Here is a 22,520-nt window from a genome sequence, read left to right as displayed (position 1 = left end):
ATGCCTGACCTGTGGTGGCACCGTAGATAAAGCATCAACCTGGATGGAACGCTGAGGTCGCCAGTTCGAAACCCTGGGCTTGCCTGGTCAAGGCACATAATTGATGCTTCCTGCTTCTCCCCTTCTCTCTCTTCCCTAAAATGAATAAAGTCTTTAAAAAAACAATAAAGAAGGGGTGAAAGACCCAGATCTTCAAACCACCACTCGGGACCCGTATTTGAAAAGCAACCATTTATTAGAACCAATACAAGAGTATGAAAAGGGGGAAAAGAGGAGGGTGGAAAAAGGGGAGAGAATGAGGTCTGCATTGGATGTCAGTTGTGGAAAGCCATAAATTGCCTACTTTGGAACACTTACATTTAAAAGAACATTATATATATATTATATATATATATAATGTTCTAGAAATACAACCAGTACTCCCCCACAAACCAGAGTCCAGACTTCAATTTCCCATTTTTCCATTCAGAAATCTGGCTACAAAGTGTGATTTGTTTTGTTACTCAGGATGGTAGAGAGCAGAGAGAAACCCAGCCTCTTGTCTCTCTGATCCCATCTTGCAGGAAGGCTGTGGGTCCTAGGCAAGTCAACTCCTGGCTACTTGGCAGGATGTCAGACAGCTTTCTTCCTCCTCCAGAACTCCACAGAACCACCCCGTGCCATCAGTGCTGCGTGAACAGAGGAGCAGAGTTCACACAAAACACGGAAAACCGGAATATGACTGCAGCAGGGGATCAGGACCTTGTGCTTTATCGTGGGTTACACATCTAGGGCCAAGGAAAGGGAAAGGAGAAAGAGCTCCATTGGGAAGGAGCTGGGTGAGCCCCTAAACTGAGATGGAGAGTAAGGCTCTTGAGCCCACACTCAGGTAAATAGAAAGTGTCCAAAGTTTTTCCAAACTGGAGGGGAAAAAAGGTCACTAAGGTTCCCTGGACATTGTGAGTTGACAGATGCTGAATGCAGCGAATTGGATGACACTTGGAAGAGCATCAAAGCCCAGTTCTGAGCATTACACATATCTCTAGAAAATATTTTCCAATGTGGCTGTTTTTAGGTGGGGGCTGGGGGAAATGGTTGTTGATCAAACGAGCTGGCTTCTAGGGGAGGTGGAGACTTCGGCACAGATGCCGTGAAGGGCTGCAGTGTCCCAGCTGTCTGGGGGGTCAGGTCAGGAAGTGATAAGCAACAATATATATAAATCTAACCCATTGTCTTTGCTCTGCTTCTGAGACAGCCTGAGACTGTTTCAAGCCCATGGGGCATAGGACCTTAATTCCAAACTTGCAGAGAAACAAGTAGTAACATCCCTGCCTCATGATTCCCTAATCCAGTGCTCTTGGTCTGAAACAGCCTCTTGGTAGATGTGAGATGTAGAAAATACTAAGTGCCTTCCTCCAAAATACCCTATTAAGACTCCAACACTCACAACAACACTGTCAACATCTGAACTAGCAGCTTTGATGAGGGGTGGGGGATAGAAAACTTTGAATTCACTAATAGTTCCAACCTTGCTCAGTGAGGACTAACGCCTATGTCAGGCCTAGACTTCAGCTCAAAGCATCCTCCATCGAGGACCATAAGGTATTCTATCAAGTTTGTTTAACAATGCCTCACAAGATTCCTGTGAGGTAGTCAGTATTATCCCCATTAGACAGATGGGGAACTGAGGCATTGAAAGGAGTAACTTGCCCAAGGTCAGCCATCAAGAATCAGATGAGCTTGGCACACACAGTTAGCATCCACTCATTCCTGTCCCATTCCCCAGAACATCTGACTTGGGGTCCTCCCAGTGCACTTGGGAGCAAAAGGAGCCAGTAAGTATACCTCACTCTGCAACTAGATAGACTTAGTAAACCCACCAATATTAACTGAGGGCTATTTATCTAGCATTATGTGAGGAACCTTGGAGAAACAAACTGCTTCTAAAAGCCACATGTTAATAAATTTTTTGAAAATAAAATTACACTTTAAACTTTAAGGTGAAGGACTAAGTCACACCAATTTCCCAAAATTCTGTACTGAGTAACCCAAATTCCTAAAATCCAGAATGAATCGCCCACACTCAACCAGGAAGATAAAAACCATTGTCCCAGTAGTGGTCTTGGCAATGCTCTGAGCTTCAAGAGCAAGGTTGGTGGGGAAAAGCCGGCAATAGCAGTGACAGCAGCATCCTCTACAGGTTAAACCAGGAGCACAGGAATCCCAAGACCACCACCATCCTCCTGCATGCAGCTCCTGGTCCCTCCTCCACAATTCCCAGAAGACAGCACCTTAGCAAACTTTCTGGATTCAGCTCAACTTCAGGAATTGTGGCACCATCATAAACAGTTCAAGATTAAGGATATAAATGGTAACCCCTCCCCCCTACTTTTTCATTTCAGGGAGAAAAGATAAAGCATTCTCTATAACCAATCATAAGATTCTTGTAAATCTTTCCTCCTGTCAGAGGCCTCACCCTTTCACAAAATAAAGGAAAAAGAAAAAATAAACACACGCTCTCCCTTTGGATTTACAGTGAATTCTAGTAGAAATCATTATGACTCTTATCCTAAAACTAGCTGGGGGTGGAGGTGGGACACACTAAATCCATAGCATGCCCTGTTTTAGAATAAAAAATTAAAGCCATACACCCTCACAGTAGCCAGAGCGGCCGGACTGTACATACACCAGAAGATTAAAGAATGATTTATCAACATATATAGTATATGTTCACCAGAGGTCATCTAGTTCCAGGTCATCAACCATTCCAAAACCTAAATATAAACCTTTTTCCATTGATTGCTGATCACTCTGAACAAGTCCAAATTATGCTCAAGTTCAAGACTGATTAAAGTGGCAATGACAGTTCAGGTTCACTCTGTTTGGAACTCCTCAAAGTGTGACAAACTGGCCCCTGGGGCCTGGAGCCACTGGGAGGGTCACATCTGCAAATGCCAGGAGACATCACACACACACAGAAATACAGAATGGCAAGATAGAAAGTTAATTGCATTCAATTTGACCTAATTTCTTGATAATAGTTTCCTATTAGCTTTTCTGATTAATACTGATGGCTCTTACCTAGGCTGTGATAATTAGGTTTTGATCTATTATGACAATGATCACAACCAGCTGACTTTGAAACTTAAGTTAATGACTCTTTCCTTGTAGGCTGCCTCTAGTGCAGTTCTGCTCCCTCCCTGTTGCTTTTTAACTTCTTCTCTTCCTGATCTCAGAGACAAATGACATTTGGAGAATCACTTTCTTCCCATAAACCAAGATCTTCAACTATTTTAAAACACTTCTCTGACAGGGAACAATATGTAAGGTGAAATGAAGATCAGAATGAAAAGGCAAGAGAACATGCTTTCAATGAATAGGGGAAAAAATCCATCTTAAAAAATGGCCTAAGTCAAGCATATTAAAGAGACAATGACAAGTTGAAGTTAACTCTAGAAAGACAAGATGAGGTAGTTTAAAATGGAAGAAATCCAGCACAAGCAAAAAGAAACTAGAATTGTTTTCATGAAGCTATCTGAAGAACCTTCACACTTTATAATTTTCCAGAAATTATTCAAATTCCTGGGAATTCCGACTTCCAATAGTAGTCAACTCTCAATTGTCCAGCAGAGAAGTGTTCTTTTCCCCCCCTGTGGTCAGCACTAGAAAATTTAAGGTCAGACTGTTTCTCAATAAAGCTAGGCCTCAACCTAACTTTTAGATTTAGATCGAGTAAATCTAAATTCCAGGGTATGTTCCTGGGAAGGTTTCCACATAATTGAGAGAAGTCTCTGCTTTAGGAATAACCATCGTGCCCTGGCCAGGCAGCTCAATTGGTTTACAGCATCATCCTGATTTACCAAGGTTGTGGGGTTTGATCCCGTCAGGGCACATAAGAATCAATCAATAAATGAATGAATAAATGGAACAACAAATAGACATTTTTCTCTCTCCCTTCTGCTCTATAAAAAAACCCAGGCCTGACCTGTGGTGACACAGTGGATAAAGTATTGACTTAGAATGCTGAGGTCACCAGTTCAAAACCCTGGGCTTGCCTGGTCAAGGCACATATGGGAGTTGATGCTCCTGCCCTCCTTCTCCCTTTCCTCTCTAAAATAAATAAATAAAATATTTCAAAAGAAAGAAAAAGCTAACTTTGAAACAAAAGATCACCATAGTGCAATATTGAATAAAACTACATTTCCCAGAATAGGCATCCAGGTATTAACAGATGTGCCCCAAACCTTTTTAGCAAATCTCATCATTGCAAAAAGGTCCCTGTTTTAGGCTTAAAGCCAGGCTCATGTTAATTCCTCCAAAAGGGATGAGAAAATGAAAAAGGAGTGAGCGAATCTGATAAAATGTTCATGAGGAATAAATGTTACAAAACCTACAAACTTAATACATAACTGGATCTATAACACAGGTTAATACTTTTCCATAAGGACTAATTATACCATTAAATACTTTGGCAAAGAGCCTAAAATAGGGACTGAAATCTGGGGTTCTCAATCCCCACTCATCTGTTGTTCTCAGTAATAACAGCATTTCTAACTAACTTTGTTATTTTTATTTGCTGGAATAAAACAAGCCCTTGTTATGGTCTATGGTCATTTAACTCAGTTCATTCAAGGTCACGGGTCTTTTCCACATATGAACCAATTGTTACCTTTAGGATCACAAACTGGGTCAATAGCTGTTGCTGCCCCAAAATCAGAAATGTGTATCCATTGAAAACATGTATTATGAGCTATGAATAGTTCACCAAAAGTTCTCTGAAGTCAGGGACAGCATATTTTAGAACTTTGTATCCCCTGGGCCAAAAAATGCTGAATGTTGATATACACCAATGTGGTTGGGTATGAACAGCTCAGTACAAATCTGCCACTATTAATTGGGTGGGGGCACCTAATTCTTAGCATATACTATTGGACACAAGGCTGGCAGTTTCTATTTTTGAAAACACAACTTTTAGAATTAGTGGTAAAGCCAATCTGAAACTGGAATACACTGGGTCCAGACCTTCCTCTTCTCCGCTTTGCTACCGGTATGCTTGCTTGGTGGTCCAATTACAAAGGTACAGACCTCAACACTATAATTTTTACTCTAAAAAAGTTCAAAACCAGAATGATGGAGTTGTGGGTGAAAAATTAAGTTTTCCTTTGACCTCATTTGTGAGAAACAATTTCTACATTTTAAAGCTAATTGACATAACCCTTTCTGGGGTTTTCATGTCATTGCAAAGTAGTCTTTTGGGCCCTTGACTTCAAACTCTAAAGGCAAAGACAATCACTCTGCAACCCAAACATAGATTCCTCTGTACTTGAAGTGAGCTGGTCTAAACACAGATCCAACAAAATCACGAGATGAAAATCCCAAGCACCTTCCCCAAGGCCATATGATTTATCCTGAATATAAAGTAAATGGACAGCAAGGTGGCTACAGAGCAGGATTGAAATGAATAACTGCCCAAGTATGGAAACTGAACCTACCTTTCATGAACAAAATATAACATATAGATATGGCTGGGGAAACCCAAGGACCATCTAGACTTCTGAGTGTTAGGGAGCACCATGGGTCTAAATGTTCCCTTGAGCAGACAAAAACTGCAGGAACAGCTCTCTCCAGGTTAAAAATGGGTGCTTCTGGCCCTGGCCAGTGCATTAGCCTGGTGTGTGGATGTCCTGGGTTTGATTCCTGGTCAGGGTACAGGGGGAGCAACCATCTGCTTCTCCCCCCTTCCTCCACAGCCATGGCTCAGTTGGTTCCAGTGCCATCAGCCTGAGAGCTGAGGATGGCTCCGTGGAGCCTCTGCCTCAGGTGCCAATAGCTCCATTGCAAGCATGGCCCCAGATGGGGTTGCGGGTGGATCCAGGTCAGAGCACACATGAGAGTCTGTCCACCTCCCCTCCTGTCATTTGGAAAAAGGGGGAAAAAAAAAGAGAGCTTTCATTGGGACCAACATTTCATGTTCCTAACGGCTAATCTTAACGTGAGGTCATCATCAGTCCAGCTCAGGGTTCAGAGAAGCGGCTACATAGACCTTGGTAAACTTTGCTGGGCAAAGCTCTACTACATTCTGTGAAAAGGAGATCCTTGAATTACTTAAGAAATCCCTTATTAGAAAAATGTTTTGAAAGGACTATACAGAAAAGATAAACTGAGCACCTGAAACCTAGTTTAAGAGTGCTTAGCCCATGACTACTATTAACTCTTCTGAGAGATAAAAACAAGTTTCTGTTTCTGTTTCAAGTTGCAAATCTCCAAAGGCCAGGACAGTTACTCAGTATCAACTAAAGCTAGAGGCATAGGGAGGCACCTGGTTTCCTTTCTGCTGAAGGCTGAGATCAGTGTTGGCCTCTGACTCCCTAATTCCTACAGAAGCAGCTGTGGATAGACAGGGAACGGGAGAGAACGAAAATTATTTTGGTGGCACTCAGCACAAGACCTTGATTCAATAAACTGGACAGAAAAAGATGAAGAGTAAGGTATTACAGGAGTGATAAATACATAGATAACATTGGAGTTATTTTGTTAAAAGAAAAATCAGATTTTGATGAATGTCTTTAATATGTATTACCTATAACCCTAGCAACCATGTCTCAGGTTTCTCAGAATCACTCTCAGACAGTGGTGCCTTGACACACGAGTTTAATTAGTTTCAGGGCTGAGCTCGTGACTCAATCTGCTCGTGTGTCAAATCGAACTTCCCATTTAAATTAATGGGAATGCAATTAATCCATTCCGGCCCCCAAAAGCCACACAAATTTTTTGTTTTTGTTTTATATGCTTTTAAATAAGAAAATGTACTTTATAAATAACAAATATATATATGTATATATCTATATGAGAACGTAAAGAAATAAACTGGTTTATGAAATGTTATTTACCTTCAAGGTCAGGCAAAGATACTGGCAAAGGGTCTCATTTCATGCACTATCACTTAACCTAACTTATTCTCTACACACTTAACACTACATTTAATTGCAAAATTGACTTTACACACTACAGTATGATACTGTATGTATATTTTTATCAAGTTACTCACTACACACTTAATGCTACATTTATTGCAAAATTTAACTTACACACTACATATATGTAACTTTATCGCTAAACTTAATTGCTATTTTTTTACTTTGCTTAATCATCATTTTCTTCACTGACTTTCTTGGCTTTTTCGCCACACTTTCCTCGCTTTCACTTAGAGGCCGTTTCAACAAAAACCTTTCCATGGAAGTTTGTTTCTTCATCCCTTTCAGAACATTTCGATAATGTTTCACAGTAAAGCAAGTCTCGTTACACAGCTCCAGCGTATGACCTGTTGCAACTTTTCCTGGATGTGTCTTTTCAATAAACTTCAATATTTTCCCAATTCCCCAACATTTCCTTAATCTCACTTGTACTGATTAGCTCATCCACCTTGGGCTCCTCCCAGCTCATTTCCTGCAAAATCTCTATACACTGCTGCTGCTGTAACTCCTTCAATTCCTCCACCGTCAGTTCCTCGCTGTGCTTCTCCATGAGGTCATCAACGTCTTCTTCATTCACCTCTGGGCCCGTGGACATTCCAAGGGACACAATCTCCTCCATCACTGACACTTCAGGTTCAAGTCCTTCAAAGTCCCTCTCAGACACAACCTCAGGCCACAGCTTCCTACACGCAGAGTTCAAGGTCCTCCTTGTAACACCCTGCCAGGCCATGTGATAATTGAGGCAAGTCACAACATTGTAATGCTCCTTCCAGAACTCTCCAAGGGTGAGGTTTGTACTCTCCATAACCTCAAAGCATCACCAGAACAGCTGCATCATGAAGAGCTTTTTCAAATTTAAAATCAACTGCTGGTCCATGGGCTGAAGGATAGGGATGATGTTAGGTAGAAGGTAGAGGACCTTGATGAATTTGAACTCATCAAGGATGTCCTGTGAAGTTTGGTGGGTGCATGGGAGCACTATCGAGAACAAGGAGGGCTTGCATGGGTAGGTTATTTTCCAACAGATATTTCTTTACAGCAGGACCAAAGAACAGGTTTACCCACTGCACAAATAACTCCCTGGTGACTGACCCATGCCTTTGGGTTTGCCCTCCACAGAACCTGCAGTTTTTCTTTAATCATTATATGAGATTTAAAGGCCTTGGGGTTTTCTGGGTGGTATACGAGTAGCAGCTTGATAGACTCAACACTCACATTTGCACAAAGTGCAAGGGTTAGCCTATCCTTCATAGGTTTGTGGCCTGGCATGCTCTTCTCCTCTGCGGTTATGTACGTCCTTCTCAGCATCTTTTTCCAGAATAGCCCTGTCCCGTCACAACTGAAGACTTGCTGGGGGATCTATGCTTCGTCTTCTACCAATTTTGCAAAAGTTTCAATGAAACCCTTTGCTGACTCCTCATCTGCACTTGCTGCCTTACCATGCCTGACAAGTGAATGCCTGACTTTTTTTTTTTTTTTTTTTAATTTTGTTAGTCCTTTTCCGAAGCTGGAAACGGGGAGGCAGTCAGACAGACTCCCACATGCGCCCGACCGGGATCCACCCAGCATGCCCACCAGGGGGCGATGCTCCGCCCCTCTGGGGCGTCGCTCCGTTGCATCCAGAGCCATTCCAGCGCCTGAGGCAGAGGCCACAGAGCCATCCCCAGCGCCCAGGTCATCCCTGCTCCAATGGAGCCTCGGCTGCAGGAGGGGAAGAGAGAGTCAGAGAGGAAGGAGAGGGGGAGGAGTGGAGAAGCAGATGGGCACCTCTCCTGTGTGCCCTGGCTGGGAATCGAACCCGGGGCCCCTGCACGCCAGGCCGACGCTCCACCGCTGAGCCAACCAGCCAGGGCCCTGACCTTTTTTTGAAGTTATCAAACCATCCCCAACTGGCTTTGAATGACTCTTATGATGCTTCGTCCATTGATGTTTCCGGTGTCTGCTTCACCAAATCACCGTAAATCTCTCATGCCTTCTCACAGATAATGCTCTCAGTCACGATATCTCCTACGAGCTGCTTCTCCATCAACCAGACTAGAAATAACTCCTCCATCTCTTCATGGACAGAGATCTGGAGCTTTGAAATAATCTTAATACCCTTGGCTGGCATTATAGCCTTTAACAACTCCTTCTGCTTCAAAATTGTATATATTGTCAATGTACTATGATCATATTCCTTCGCCAAGTCGGCAACACGCACACCTCACTCATGTTTTTTGATGATTTCTTGCTTTAATTCCATGGACATCATCCTTCTCTTCTTCTCAGCACTGCCCTTGGCACTCATTTTCTTAGGACCCATGGTTAAAAGTTAAGAAATTTGCCAAAAAACTGTCAATAAAGGCGAAAACAAAGAACAAAGCAACAGCAATTCAATATGGATGCTCGCATAGCCAGATAAACCCGTGAACTAAATGACACAGCCTTGTGTAACCTGTGAAACCAAACGTATGGCAGGCTATCTAGTGGAGGGTGGCAGAAGCTCATGATTCAAATACCTGCTCGGGACTTAAAAGCAAAAAATCCCACAAGTGACTGCTCATCTCTCAAACTGCTTGTGATTTAAAGGCTCGTGTGTCAAGGTACCACTGTAACTGTTTTGTCCACACGCTAGATTTTGATTTTAAAAATATGGTCACTGTAGTTTACAAGCTCACTGCTCCTGGGAGACACACACTGGCTACATGGTTAAACTGTCCTTTTCTCCACCTGCAAATTTAGACCTGGAGTACTTCCTCAGGGGCTCTGGCCTCCTTCTGTCCTATCCTTTTGTCTACCCTAATTGATATCCTTGAATACCTATATAACAAGTCTATTTTCTGACCACCCTTTCCTTTAAATGCCCATCAGATTAGCAGTAAAATGGTCAATTACCTAACACTTGATCTAGGCCTTTAATCCCTTCAGAGAGAAAGGAAGATGGAGATAAATCCCCTACCTACGTTGAGGTATAGATTATGAGCTTTTACCTAATCATATTACCATTCAGGATTTTCCTGATGATTTAAACCAAAATCCTCATTGTTCCAGCCTGTCATCACTGCATCAACAGCTGTATTTTCAATTGTGCAGTACAATTTTTGATATAATTTATACAAGCACAAAGAATTCTACCAGCAGCTGAGCAGGGAGGCAATGTTAACAAATCCTATGAATGGGGATATGATTTGCATATAATTCAACTCATCTGTGGACTAGAGCAATCTATTCATTCCCTTTGCTACTCTGAATAATCTAGAAATGGTTGAATGCTCCTAGCCAGCTATGTTTTAAAAATCAAAGCAACAACAAAAACAATCTCGATGGCTGATGAATTCTAGAGTTAAGGCTATTTCAAGCATTTATGTATTTCCTCAGCTCTGGGCTAGGATAAGGATGCTCAAAACCCTGCTATTTCCTTTAGTTTTGATTTCTCTAGCGCCCCCCAACAAGAAAAAAATGTAAAGAGGAGTAGGGCATTTCTTAGGAGACAAAGACAGGTTACAATCAGAAAAATAAACTCTTACTATAATGGTAAATCATGAGGAAGCCAAAAGGGAAATATTTTGCTGCATAGGGAGAGAAGGCTGTGTTGACATACTAATGCAGGGCCTGTCACTCTCTGAGATGATAGTCTTCCATGGAAATGCATTTTTAAAAAGATACAACTAAGAGTTTTCGAGGTGGAAAAAAGAAGAGCATTAATACTTTGGGGACTCTTGGCAAATCCAAGAGTCAACAAAGCAGAAAATTTATGACTATAAATGCTATGAATATTTAAAACATAGTGTGGCCAATGGCTCCCCTCCAAGAATTCCCCAGTGAAAACAATGGCATGGAGGGAAAGCTGGGTCCACTGAGAAGTGAGGGTCAGGTCTGAAGCCTCTTTGGTTCACAGGAATGCTTTGGGAGGCCACGAAAGTTGGCAGGGTTGGAGGGTGCCTAGCACCTTGGCACAAGCAAGCACCAGGCAGTCACTCACACCTACATAAATAATATCATCCAAATGTACAGGATGGAGGAAATAAGACATATATATACCATATGTGTTGATAAAGACAGTTATTGATATATCCTATCCCATCATCCTCATGTACTAACAGATAAAAAGCTCCACAGTTAATGATCTTGTCATTTTATGACTATTCCACCTTGCAGAAGCAGAATCAGGGATTGCTAAGAAATAAAGTAAAAAATCCTGGGGCTAAAAGAAGTACTTTGAGAATTCTGAAGCCCTCCAAAGGCTAGAGCTATTCTGGGAGGATGGTGAAGATGAACAACAGATGGTGGCCCAGAATACCACACCAGGAACCCTGTATTCTCCTGGGTAGAGCTAAGTGAGAGTGGGAAAGCCCCAACAGGTAGGCAGTCGCTACTGGCTTTTTAAAAAGATAGGCAACATCTTTTCCACCCCAATATCTCAAACAAAGGCTGGCTGGTCATTAACATGTTTTAAGAACCAAAACCCATCATCATTGTAACAAAATCCCCCAATCTAAAAAGTGACCAACCCTGAAAAGATCAAGACTCTACTAAGGTAATTAAAAAGTTAAAACTCATCTTGAGGTCACAGGGAAAGAGAAGAAAGAGATCAGGGCACAGGAAAAAATTGTGAGAATTATACACAGTTGTAAATGCCTGGTCTTCATGGAGATAGACACATCATGAATCAGACCATCAATTATGTTACAAGAAAACCAATACCAACATTCCTCCTGTGAAACACAGTGATAAGCACATTTTTTTTATGAGTGTTTAGGATAGAAGGGGGAAGGTAGAAGGGAGAGAAGGCAGGGAAGTGAATGCATTATGTACAAAGAAAAATGACAGAGACCACCCCTCCTTTAGCTCTTTGATGTCTCTTTCTCTTTGTTTTCCGCATCCTCGGGATATGCATGCCATGTCAGTCTCTCTTCATAAAATGCTATCACAATCTGCGGACATTTTACATTAGCTTCTTTTGCAAGAACCAGGTCTGCTTCATCTGTGTCTTTCCTGGAGAGAAAGAACAGAAAGAAGACTTAAAAGGAGAGGCAAAGTGAAAGTCTATCCAAATGTAGGTTTCTGTCATTATCTAGATTTAGCTAACTTGAATTTCTCTTCATCCTGAGTTTGAAGTGAGAAGAATCCTACTAATATTTGTATTCCTTTAAAAAATTTTTATTGAATTTATTGTGGTCCCGTTCAATATTTTCAAGGAGAAATTTAAATAAATGAATTAAATTATGGTAGTTCCATCTATCTCATGTGTGGTTTCACTTTTTACAGTTTGTTACCCAAAGCCAACTGCAGTCTACAAATATAAAATGCAAAATTCCATAAATAAACAATTAAAAAAATTTTTTTAGTAAGTGAGAGGAGGGGAAGCAGAGCCACAGACTGCATGCACCCCAACCAGGATATACCAGACAAACCCCCTAAGGGTGATGCTCTGCCCATCTGGGCCATTGCTCCATTGCTGGTAACAGAGCTATTTTTAGTACCTGAAGCCAACTCGCTAGAACCATCAAGCCAAAGCTGCAGAAGTGGGGGTGGAGAAGCCGATGGTTGCTTCCCTTGTGTGCCATGACCAGGAATCAAACCCAGGACATCCATAGGCCAGACTGATGCTCACCAGTGAGCAAACTGGCCAGGGCCAATTTTTAAGTTTTAAATTGTGTGCCATTCTGAGCAGCATGATGAAATTTTATGCCATCAGATCAGGATGAAAATTATCCCTTTGTCCAGTATATCCACGCTATACATAAAGATATCTTGAGAGAGAGACCAAATAACTCTGATTACAGTATATTATTCAAGTTTATCATTAGTTATTGTTGTTAATCTCTCACTGTGACTAACTTATAAATTCAACTTTCTCACAGGTATGTATGTATAGGAAAAAACATACTGCCTGACCAGATGGTGGCACAGTGGATAGAACATTGGCCTGGTACATGGAGGACCCAGGTTCGAAACCCCAGGTTTGCCAGCGTGAGCATGGGATCATAGACATGACCCCATGGTCACTGGCTTGAGCCTAGAGGTCGCTGGCTTGGCTGCAGCCCCTCAGTCAAGACACATATGAGAAAGTAATCAATGAACAACTAAGGTGCCACCAGGAAGAACTGATGCTTCTCATCTCTCTCCCTTCCTGTCTGTTTGAACCTATCTGTCCCTCTCTGTCTCTCTTTCTCCCTCTGTCTCACTATAAAAACAAACAAACAAAACAAAAACATACTACATATAGGATCCATACTATGAACAGTTTTCAGGCATCCACTAGGTGATGGAGGAAAAACTAGAATATATCCACCAGAAATAAGGGGGGACAACTGTGTTACTAACTACTATATTAGTGAATATCATTTCACTACTATATCAGACAGAAATGGAAATCTTCACAGCTAGAATATGGTTGAGAAACAGCAGGCTTAATTAAAAGGCTAAAAATTAAATTACATAAATTCTATTCCCGTAACTTTTTTTTTTTTTTTTACAGAGACAGAGAGAGTCAAAGAGAGGGATAGACAGGGACAGAAAGGAACAGAGAGATGAGAAGCATCAATCATTAGCTTTTCATTGCATGTTGCAACACCTTAATTGTTCATTGATTGCTTTCTCATATGTGCCTTGACTGCGGGTCTTCAGCAGACTGAGTAACCCCTTGCTCGAGCCAGCAACCTTGGGCTCAAGCTGGCGACCAAGGGGTCTCGAACTTGGGTCTTCTGCATCCTAGTCCAACGCTCTATGCACTGTGCCACCGCCCGGTCAGATTTTCCCATAACTTTTATTTGTATGTGTGAGCATGTGAGTGAGTATACAATCAATCCCACATTCATCCCTATCGATTATGTATAAATTGATCAACCCATTTTTTTGGGTCATCTAAGTCAGTGGTTTTCAACCTTTTCACACTTGGGGATTGCTGAAAATAGGAGAATTATTTCAGGGACCACTAGGGTAGAAATCAACCTGAGCATAAGGGAATTTGACTAAGGTCACTAGGCCTATAATCTTCATACAACATCAGGGCAGTTAACTCTTTCACGAACGCACATGAAATTTCTGGTGGATGGGTCTGCAGACAGGTGGCTAAAAAACATTGATCTAAATGGAAGCATCCTGCCTGACCTGCTTGAGCCCAAGGTCACTGGCTTGAGCAAGGGGTCACTTGGTCTGCTGTAGCCCCCCGGTCAAGGCACATATGAGAAAGCCATCAATGAACAACTAAGGAGCCACAACAAAGAACTGGTGCTTCTCATCTCTCTCCCTTCCTGTCTGTCTGTCCCTCTCTCTGTCTCTGTCACCAAAAATAAATAAATACATAATCAAATAAAAAGCATCCTAACCCTCCTCATCTTGTAGCCTTTAAAACCAAACATTCTTTATCCTTTTGGTCAGAACTATGGATTGGAATATAAGAAAACAAAAATTTAAGTCAGAAACAGTACTTATAAGAGAGTAGGAAAAATGTAAAATGTAGTACTAAAATGAAATGTAGGAATTAGCTGCAAATTTTGATTATCCAAGTTATGCTGGCTCTACTACATACAATGTATAACAGAAAAATCTGGCAAGTTCCTTAACCAGGATTCTAAATCAAGGAAGAAAAAACTACTTAAAATTCCACTGAGATGTGAGCAAAGACAACTACAGTACCTCCTTGTCTAGAAAACTGAGATGTTTAATTCATAGAGGTATTATATGTGAGAAGAGGAAAGGGAGACCTACAGCTTAGAAAAGATACTCAAATTTGGACTGTGGTGGAAAGAGCTAGTTAATATGTGACTACGGGAAATGCAGCCAATACAACTCCTAACTTCTGACAGAGTATATTGATTCTTTAAAAATAGGCTTTTGGGCCTGACCTGTGGTGGCGCAGTGGATAAAGCGTCGACCTGGAAATGCTGAGGTCGCCGGTTCAAAACCCTGGGCTTGCCTGGTCAAGGCACATATGGGAGTTGATGCTTTCAGCTCCTCCCCCCGTCTCTCTCTCCTCTCTGTCTCTCTCTTTCCCTCTCTCTCTCCTCTCTAAAATGAATAAATAAATAAATAAAAATTAAAAAAAAAAAAACCTTAAAAAAAAAAAAATAGGCTTTTGGGTAATTTAAAATTTCAATCAAATAAAATGTTAAACTTTTTGATTATACACCATTTAAGGTAATTAGCTTCCTTAGTGGCACCATAGCATGAACTCTATTTGGAGACCAAACCTAAAAGCTCAGAATACTTGGATACAGGAGGTAGTGGAGGCCAAACCATAAATCACCTTGTCTTTTAGAAACCAAACTGAGGGGAAGTAACTACCTTTAAAAAGCCATTCCCTCTACCAGATGAAATAACTTGTGCTCTGGCCAGTATTATTCTTAATGCTTTTTGTTAGGATTAATTTTTCTTTTAAACATTATTCAGTGGTCTTGGTCCTCAAAAAAGCCTTTAATTCTTATCCCACAGCCACAGGCTCATGGTCTGATGGTAAATGATTCAGAATGGTGTAGAAAAGATGGTGAGACCATGTTTATGTTTCCTACCTCAATCTACCTTTTTCTGGTATGTGGGCTAATATAACAAATTTGACTTAATACCAAAGCTTGAGAATGTCTTGAATTCATTCCAAGAGTAATTCCCATTTAATACCAATCGGTATCAGTTAAAGATTCTTGACAATCAAAATTCTTGAATGGAGAATACTCAGTCTTCCCACCCTATCTTCCATACAAATTCAAGTCACTGGCAAAAAACCCCCACAATTGTAGAACATGACACAATCTCTCTCACCATTTCATTAGGAACATTAAGTCGCCACAGGAATCTGTTGCCCCAATGATCTTTTCTGGTTCCAGTCCTCTCTCAAAGCCCCGAGCGATATCATTGCTTTGCTATAAATGGAAAATGAAGAAAAATTACAGCTTGGGTAAAGAGTTAAAAACCTCCCTACCTCTCAGCTTAACAAAGCATAACCTTATTTAATATCATCTTACACCATATTTGTTACCCATTCATAAAATTGAAGAAATACAATACTGGGTCACCCAGTGACAGTGATGCCAAGACAGTTTTGCAAGGAGATACAGCTGTCCCTCCAGTATTCCTTCAAGATCAGGAATGGCCCCTAAAACTCGATATCCCTTACAATATTTTGGAATCATCATCTAGGAACTCCTCTAATCCAATCTCCTTAATGATATAAATTGATTACCCCTAACTTGCTTCTGAGATAAAAAGTCTATATTTACCCAAACTAAACCCTTTTGCATATTATAAACTTCAAAGAGACCACACCTCTCAATTTTTTCAGACTTTTAGTTTACCTTAACACTGACCAATATTTTTAACACATATTTTCACATAGTCATCTATATTTCTGAAAGAACAGAGGAAAGAATGATTCAAGGACGTACCATAAAACAACAAATTTCTTTCAGAGCTCACATTGCAATACCCACGCACTGGAGAAGAGTCCCTGGGCTGTGCCTATCCACTCCTGATGTGCATGAGTCATTAGCATTAGAGAACAGAACTGGACAGTGATTTAAAACACACAAGCTAATTACTCTCTAGGGGAGCATTCAAATTTGGTTAGAATGTAATCATGCAGTCTAGACTTAAGCACAGGGTCTGATTCAGGTATGATGGCACTGGTGAGGGAAAAAATGGCAACATTTTATAAACAAAGCAGTTAATTTAAAAAATCGTATTATGGAAGATAAAGGCTGGGCAAATGAACTAATATTTCATGTCTGATTTTCGAATAAAACCTCTTTGATCTGACATTCATCATGCTTTTTTTCTGAGAAACAGAAACATTCAGGGTCCAGGTGGTCCCAAAAGATACCAGAACCCACACTGGGAAGGAAATTCCATGCATGGATCAGGGGAGATACTGACTCAAAAACACACTCTTTTAGGGATATTAAGGGGAGGAGGTTCCCAGATGTGCACACAGCTGCTCACAGCTGGAATGCTGGCACATGAACTGAGTTGTAAATCATAGCTGGCAGCTGAAAACAGTTTGCCACATAGTGAGGGAAAGAAGAAAAATGTTCAAGCTGCTGAAAAGGAGACAAGTCAAGGAAAATGCTAAAATCACCACACAGGCAGTAATCTTAAATCAAGCATAATGCCGACTAATAAATTTCTTCTTCAGTGATCTAAAGAAAGAAATGCAATCCCCTCCTGTACCTTTAAAACACACAATCACCTATCTTCCTAGCTGCCTAGCTGACAGCCACCAGCACTGTTGAGATTGTCAGGGGCTCCAGATGAACATTACAATGTAAGCGACATGGGGTTGTTTTCAAGGTCAGCAGCATCAGAATCTGGCCCAGAAACAAAACTCTCTGCATTGGCCAGTGGCTCTAAGCCAGACTGCTCTGCTCCTTTTTTAAAGGACAAAAACCTCAAGTTGAAAAAATGCACACTATATGTCACAAAAGACTAGTTAGGAAGGAGTCTTACACTGTGTTGTTTTTTGATCTCTTTACTTAACTGGAAAATTAATCAAATGACAAAAGCCAGACTATAAAAGACTATTAACAATAATAAAAAAAAGATGATGTATTGACCCTGGTCAGTTGGCTCAGTGGTAGAGTGTTGGCCTGGCGTGTGGAAGTCCTGGGTTCAATTCCCGGCCAGGCACCCCTTCTGCTTCTCCACCCTTCCCTCTCTGCTTTCTATCTCTCTCTTCTCCTCCCACAGCCAAGGCTCCATTGGAGCAAAAGTGGCCCATGCACTGAGGATGGCTCCATGGCCTCTGCCTAGGTGCTAGAATGGCTCCAGTCGCATGAGAGCAACGGCCCAGATGGGCAGAGCATCACCCCCTGGTGGGCGTGCCGGGTGGATCCTGGTCAGGCACATGCAGGAGTCTGTCTCTCTGCCTCCCTGCTTCACACTGAATAAAAATACAAAAAATAATAAAATAAAAATAAAAAATAAAAAAAAGATGTATTATAAAATTGTATATCTGAAATGTTATTAACCAATGTTACCCCAATAAATTTAATTTTTAAAAAAACTAGCCAAATCTTAGCTCCTTAGAGAAGAAAGGGCATTCTCAAAAAAAATTTTTAATTTTATTTATTAATTTTTAGAGAGAAGAGGGGGAGGGAGAAGGGAGGGAAGGAGGGAGAATGACTTGTTATGCCACTTATTCATTTGTGCCATCATTGGTTGATCCTTGTACATGTCCAGATTGGGGATCAAACTCGTAACCTTGGCATGTCGGGACACTCCAAATGAGCTACCAGGCCAGGGCTCAAATTCTTTATCATTAGTTTATCATAATGATATACACACCTTATCAGAATAGGGCAGTCTATAAGGTAAAAAATAAATTTAATGAGGGAAACAAATAAGGAGACATACAAACCCAGAGTCCTTTTTTACTTTCAGCCTCCAATCTATCACTTTTATATCAACTCTTTTGGGAAAACTGGTCTCCCACTTTCTCTCATATGGAGACCAGGAATCACTTGTATAAGTCTTTATAAAATACTGATGCTGACCCTGGCTTGTTTGCTCATTAGCTAGAGCATCAGCCCAACCTATGGACATCCTGGGTTCGATTTCCAACCAGGGGACACACGAGAAGCAACCATCTACTTCTCTCCTCCTCCCTCTCTCCCTCCCACAGCCAGTGCCTCACTTGGTCCGAGCGTCACCCAGGGTGCTGAGGATAGCTCTGTTGGTCCGAGCATCAGCCCAAGACAGGGGTTGCCAGGTGGATTCCGATCAGGGAGCATGCAGGAGTGTCTATCTCCCTTTCTCTCTTAAAAAAAATAAATATTAATGCCTAGGTCCAACCCACAAAAATTTTAATTTAATTGATCTGGAGTATATTTTGGGCTCTGGAGGTTTTCAAAAGCCCCCCTCCACCCCACACCTCCATGATTCTAATGTGCAGTCAGAGTTGAGAACTAATGCTCTAGAAAGACGGTTATCTAAGGAGAATAAAGAAAATAGGGATGCACCTGGCCAGGCGGTGGTATAGTAGATGGAGTGTCAAACTGGGACGCAGAGGACCCATGTTCAAAACCATGAGGTCGCCAGCTTGAACGCAGGCTAATCTGGTTTGAACAAGGCTCACCAGCTTGAGCCCAAGGTCGCTGGCTTGAGCAAGGGGTCACTCACTCTGCTGTAGCCCCCCCAGTCAAGGCACATATGAGAAAGCAATCAATGAACAACTAAGGCACCACAAGAAAGAACTGTTGCTTCTTACAGTTCTTTCTCCTCTCTCTCCCTTCCTGTCTATCTATACCTCTGTCTCTGTCACAAAAAAAAAAGAAAGAAAATAGAATGCTTATGGCAGTTATGTTAGAAGATTCAGATTTATGATTTTATTACACTTTAAGGGTATGATACATGCTTCAACACAAAAGGCTCCACAATCTTGAAATAAAGGAAAGGAGTGGAAACTGGAGGGGGGTGTATGTGTCTGCAGAGGTGGAAAAGATATAGATGAAAAAGACAATAACAGTGCTTATGCTAATTAAATGAGACTCAAAGATCAAAAGGGACTAAAGCAACTAAAGGAAACCAAAAATTCCAATTCTGCAAACTGAACCATAAAATAATTTTAAAAGATTAAAATTAATTTCTTATGTGAAGCATGTAAAAAGAATAAGACCAAAAGAGACTATATATACATGTCACTGAACTGTACACTTTAAAATGGTTTATTGTATGTTATGTGAATTTCATCTCAATGAAAGAGAATATAAAGGATTGAAAATAAGGGCTATCTTTGGAAGAAAAAATAAAAAGGAAGTGAAGTGGCAAACATTTTTTAAAATTTTATTTATTGATTTTAGCGAGAGAAGGGAGGGAAAGGGAGAGAAAAACATTGATTTGTTGTTCCACTTATTTATGCATTCACTGGTTGACTTTTGTATGTGCCCTGACCAGAATCAAACCCACAACCTTGGTGTATTGGGACGATGCTCTAACCAAATGAGCTAGGGCCAGGGCAAAGTAGTAAACATTTTAAAGTCATTTTCTACCCTTAAAAAACTCATCCCAGGAGATGCCCCACCTTTTCCCTTCCCTCTCCCACCAAGGCATGTTTCTCTTTTTTCTAAGCTCCCCTTATTTTGCCTCTGTAATCTCTTTCCTAAAGCCCAATTTCTTCTACTTTTGTGACTTCCTAAATAAATTTTCTCTTATAAAAAAAAGGAAATTCACAGAAGACTCTTCCTCTCTAAGACTGCTTATCCAGCCCTGGCCAGTTGGTTCAGTGGTAGAGTGCCTACCCCGCACATGGAAGTCCCTGGTTCAATTTCCAGTCAGGGCACACAAGAGAAGCGACCATCTGCTTATTCACTCCTTCCCCAACCCCTTCCCCCCCTGCAGCCATGGCTCTAATGGTTGGAGCAAACTTGGCCCGGACACTGAGGAAGGCTCCACGGCCTAGGCCTCAGGTGCTAAAATAGCTTGGTTGCCTAGCAAGGGAGCTGTGGCCCAGCCAGTAGGGGCTTGCAAGGTCAATCCCAGTTGGGTGTATTCAAGAGACTGTCTCTGCCTCCCCGTCTCTCAGTTATTTAAAAATAAATCAATAAAAAGATAGCTTATCCTTCTTCTTTGGAGAAGACAGAAAGGTGGCTGATGTTTTAAAGGGATTTAATTTTGCAATCCAGTATACATATATTAAATTCCTCATTCAGCCAGGAGGGGGCGCTGTAGTTAACATACTTCCTTGGATGCTCTTTTGTTCAATAATTTTATCTTGCAGTCCATCCTTACAGCAGAAATAAACAAAATAAAGGCTTTTTGGGGGGAGGAGAGAGGGGACAGGGGTTGTCACATGAGGGCGGCAAAAAATACTTTGTGGGGAAAAGGAGAAGAAAGCAAGCTTACCTCTCTCTTCTTTTTGGATTTGATATCATCAGCACTGTTTGAGAAACTGGATTTCCTTTTGTTACTTTCTGACTTCTCCCTGGGTTTGTTATTTTCACCCTCCTTCATCTTCTTATACTTTTTCATAAACTCAGAAATTAGCTCAGGGCAATCCAAATTTTTCTCAGGTTCCCAAGTATTGTGCTCCCTGGGCAAGAACAAAGATAAAAGGAAAAGAATGAGAGGGAAAAAATCTAATGCCTTGGTTTAAATACGACAAGTAGGCAGAAGGAAAAGAACCCCTACACTGAAAGGAGATAAATCTGATCCTATGAATCTATCCAAGAAAAATGAAAAAAAAAAATAGATCTACAAAATACCTTGCATACAAGCAGCATTTTGTAGCACCATTTTAGTAGCCAAAAGACAATTCAAATGTCCATGAACTGTTAAATGGATAAACAAAATGTGGTATATCCATACAATGGACTACTATTCTACAAGAAACACAATACTAATTACTACATGCTACAACATGGAAGAACCTTAAAAACATTATGCTAAGTGAAAGAAACAAGATACAAAAGACTGTCTATTGTCTGATTCTATTTATATGATATGTCTAAGAAAGATAAAGAGACAAAACACACATCTGTGGTTCCCCTGATACTGGGCTGAGGTTATGGAAAGGTCCTAAAACTAGATTGTGGGGCCTGACCAGGCGGTGGCGCAGTGGATAGAGCATCAGACTGAGATGCAGAGGACCCAGGTTCGAGACCCCGAGGTCACCAGCTTGAGCACGGGCTCATGAGGTTTGAGCAAAGCTCACCAGCTTGGACCCAAGGTCGCTGGCTCGAGCAAGGGGTTACTCAGTCTGCTGAAGGCCCGCAGTCAAGGGACATATGAGAAAGCAATCAATGAACTCAGGTGTCGCAACAAAAAACTGATAATTGATGCTTCTCACCTCTCTTCGTTCCTTCTGTCTGTCCCTATCTATGCCTCTCTCTAACTCTGTCTCTGTAAAAGAAAAAAAAACAACTGGATTGTGGGGATGACTGCACAACTCTATGAATTTACGAAAAAACAACAAAGAAATCACTGATGTAGACTTTTTCATTTGTGTGTGTGTGAGAGTGTGTATGACAGAGAGGGTCAGATAGGGAGGAACAGACAGGAAGGGAGAGAGATGAGAAGCATCAATTGTTCATTGTGGCTCCTTAGTTGTTCATTGACTACTTTCTCATATGTGCCTTGACGGGGGCAAGGGGCAGCAGCCACAACAGAGCAAGTGACCTCTTACTCAAGCCGGCAACCGTGGGGTCATGTCTAGGATCCCATGCTCAAGCCAGCGACCCCGCACTTAAGCTGGTGAGTCTGCACTCAAGTTGGTGACCTCGATGTTTCGAACCTGGGTCCTCTGTGTCCCAGTCCAATGCTCTATCTACTGCGCAACCGCCTGGTCAGGTACTGATGTACACTTTTTCTGAATCTTATAACTGTCAGAATGATTTTCACAGATTTTAAGTATATCTCAATGAAGCTGTTAAAAAGTCAACTGTGAACTCTACAAGTGGCAAAATCATGACTTTATACATATACTCATTTATATAAATCATGAGGACAATATAATATAAATCATACTTCCCCAATTAAACATGTTACTTTCATTTGGAAGAAATGTCAATAAATTATTGAAGAATTATACATAGTTATTTAGAATAAAGGCAGTAAGAGCTGAAATCATTAGACTACAAACAAATCATAAGAAGACTCAGA

The 22,520-nt window shown here is 41.2% G+C and overlaps 1 protein-coding gene across 9 annotated transcripts in view; it reads right to left on the bottom strand.

The window, feature by feature from the left end:
• Positions 1 to 216: 216 nt before the first annotated feature.
• Positions 217 to 22,520, bottom strand: part of CBX5 (chromobox 5) — a 55,195-nt gene continuing 32,891 nt past the window's right edge. For all 9 annotated transcript variants that reach the window (XM_066258526.1, XM_066258525.1, XM_066258529.1 and 6 more), the window contains 3 exons: positions 20,766 to 20,952; positions 15,693 to 15,793; positions 217 to 11,927 (listed from right to left, as the gene is read on the bottom strand). In XM_066258526.1, coding sequence (XP_066114623.1) covers positions 11,777 to 11,927; positions 15,693 to 15,793; positions 20,766 to 20,952 — 439 coding nt within the window. In that variant the 3' untranslated portion in view covers positions 217 to 11,776. The remainder of the gene's footprint in view (positions 11,928 to 15,692; positions 15,794 to 20,765; positions 20,953 to 22,520) is intronic.

This window comes from Saccopteryx bilineata, chromosome 2 (genome assembly GCF_036850765.1).
Source record: "Saccopteryx bilineata isolate mSacBil1 chromosome 2, mSacBil1_pri_phased_curated, whole genome shotgun sequence".
Lineage (NCBI taxonomy): Eukaryota > Metazoa > Chordata > Mammalia > Chiroptera > Emballonuridae > Saccopteryx > Saccopteryx bilineata.
This window is presented reverse-complemented; position numbering and strand designations above follow the sequence as displayed.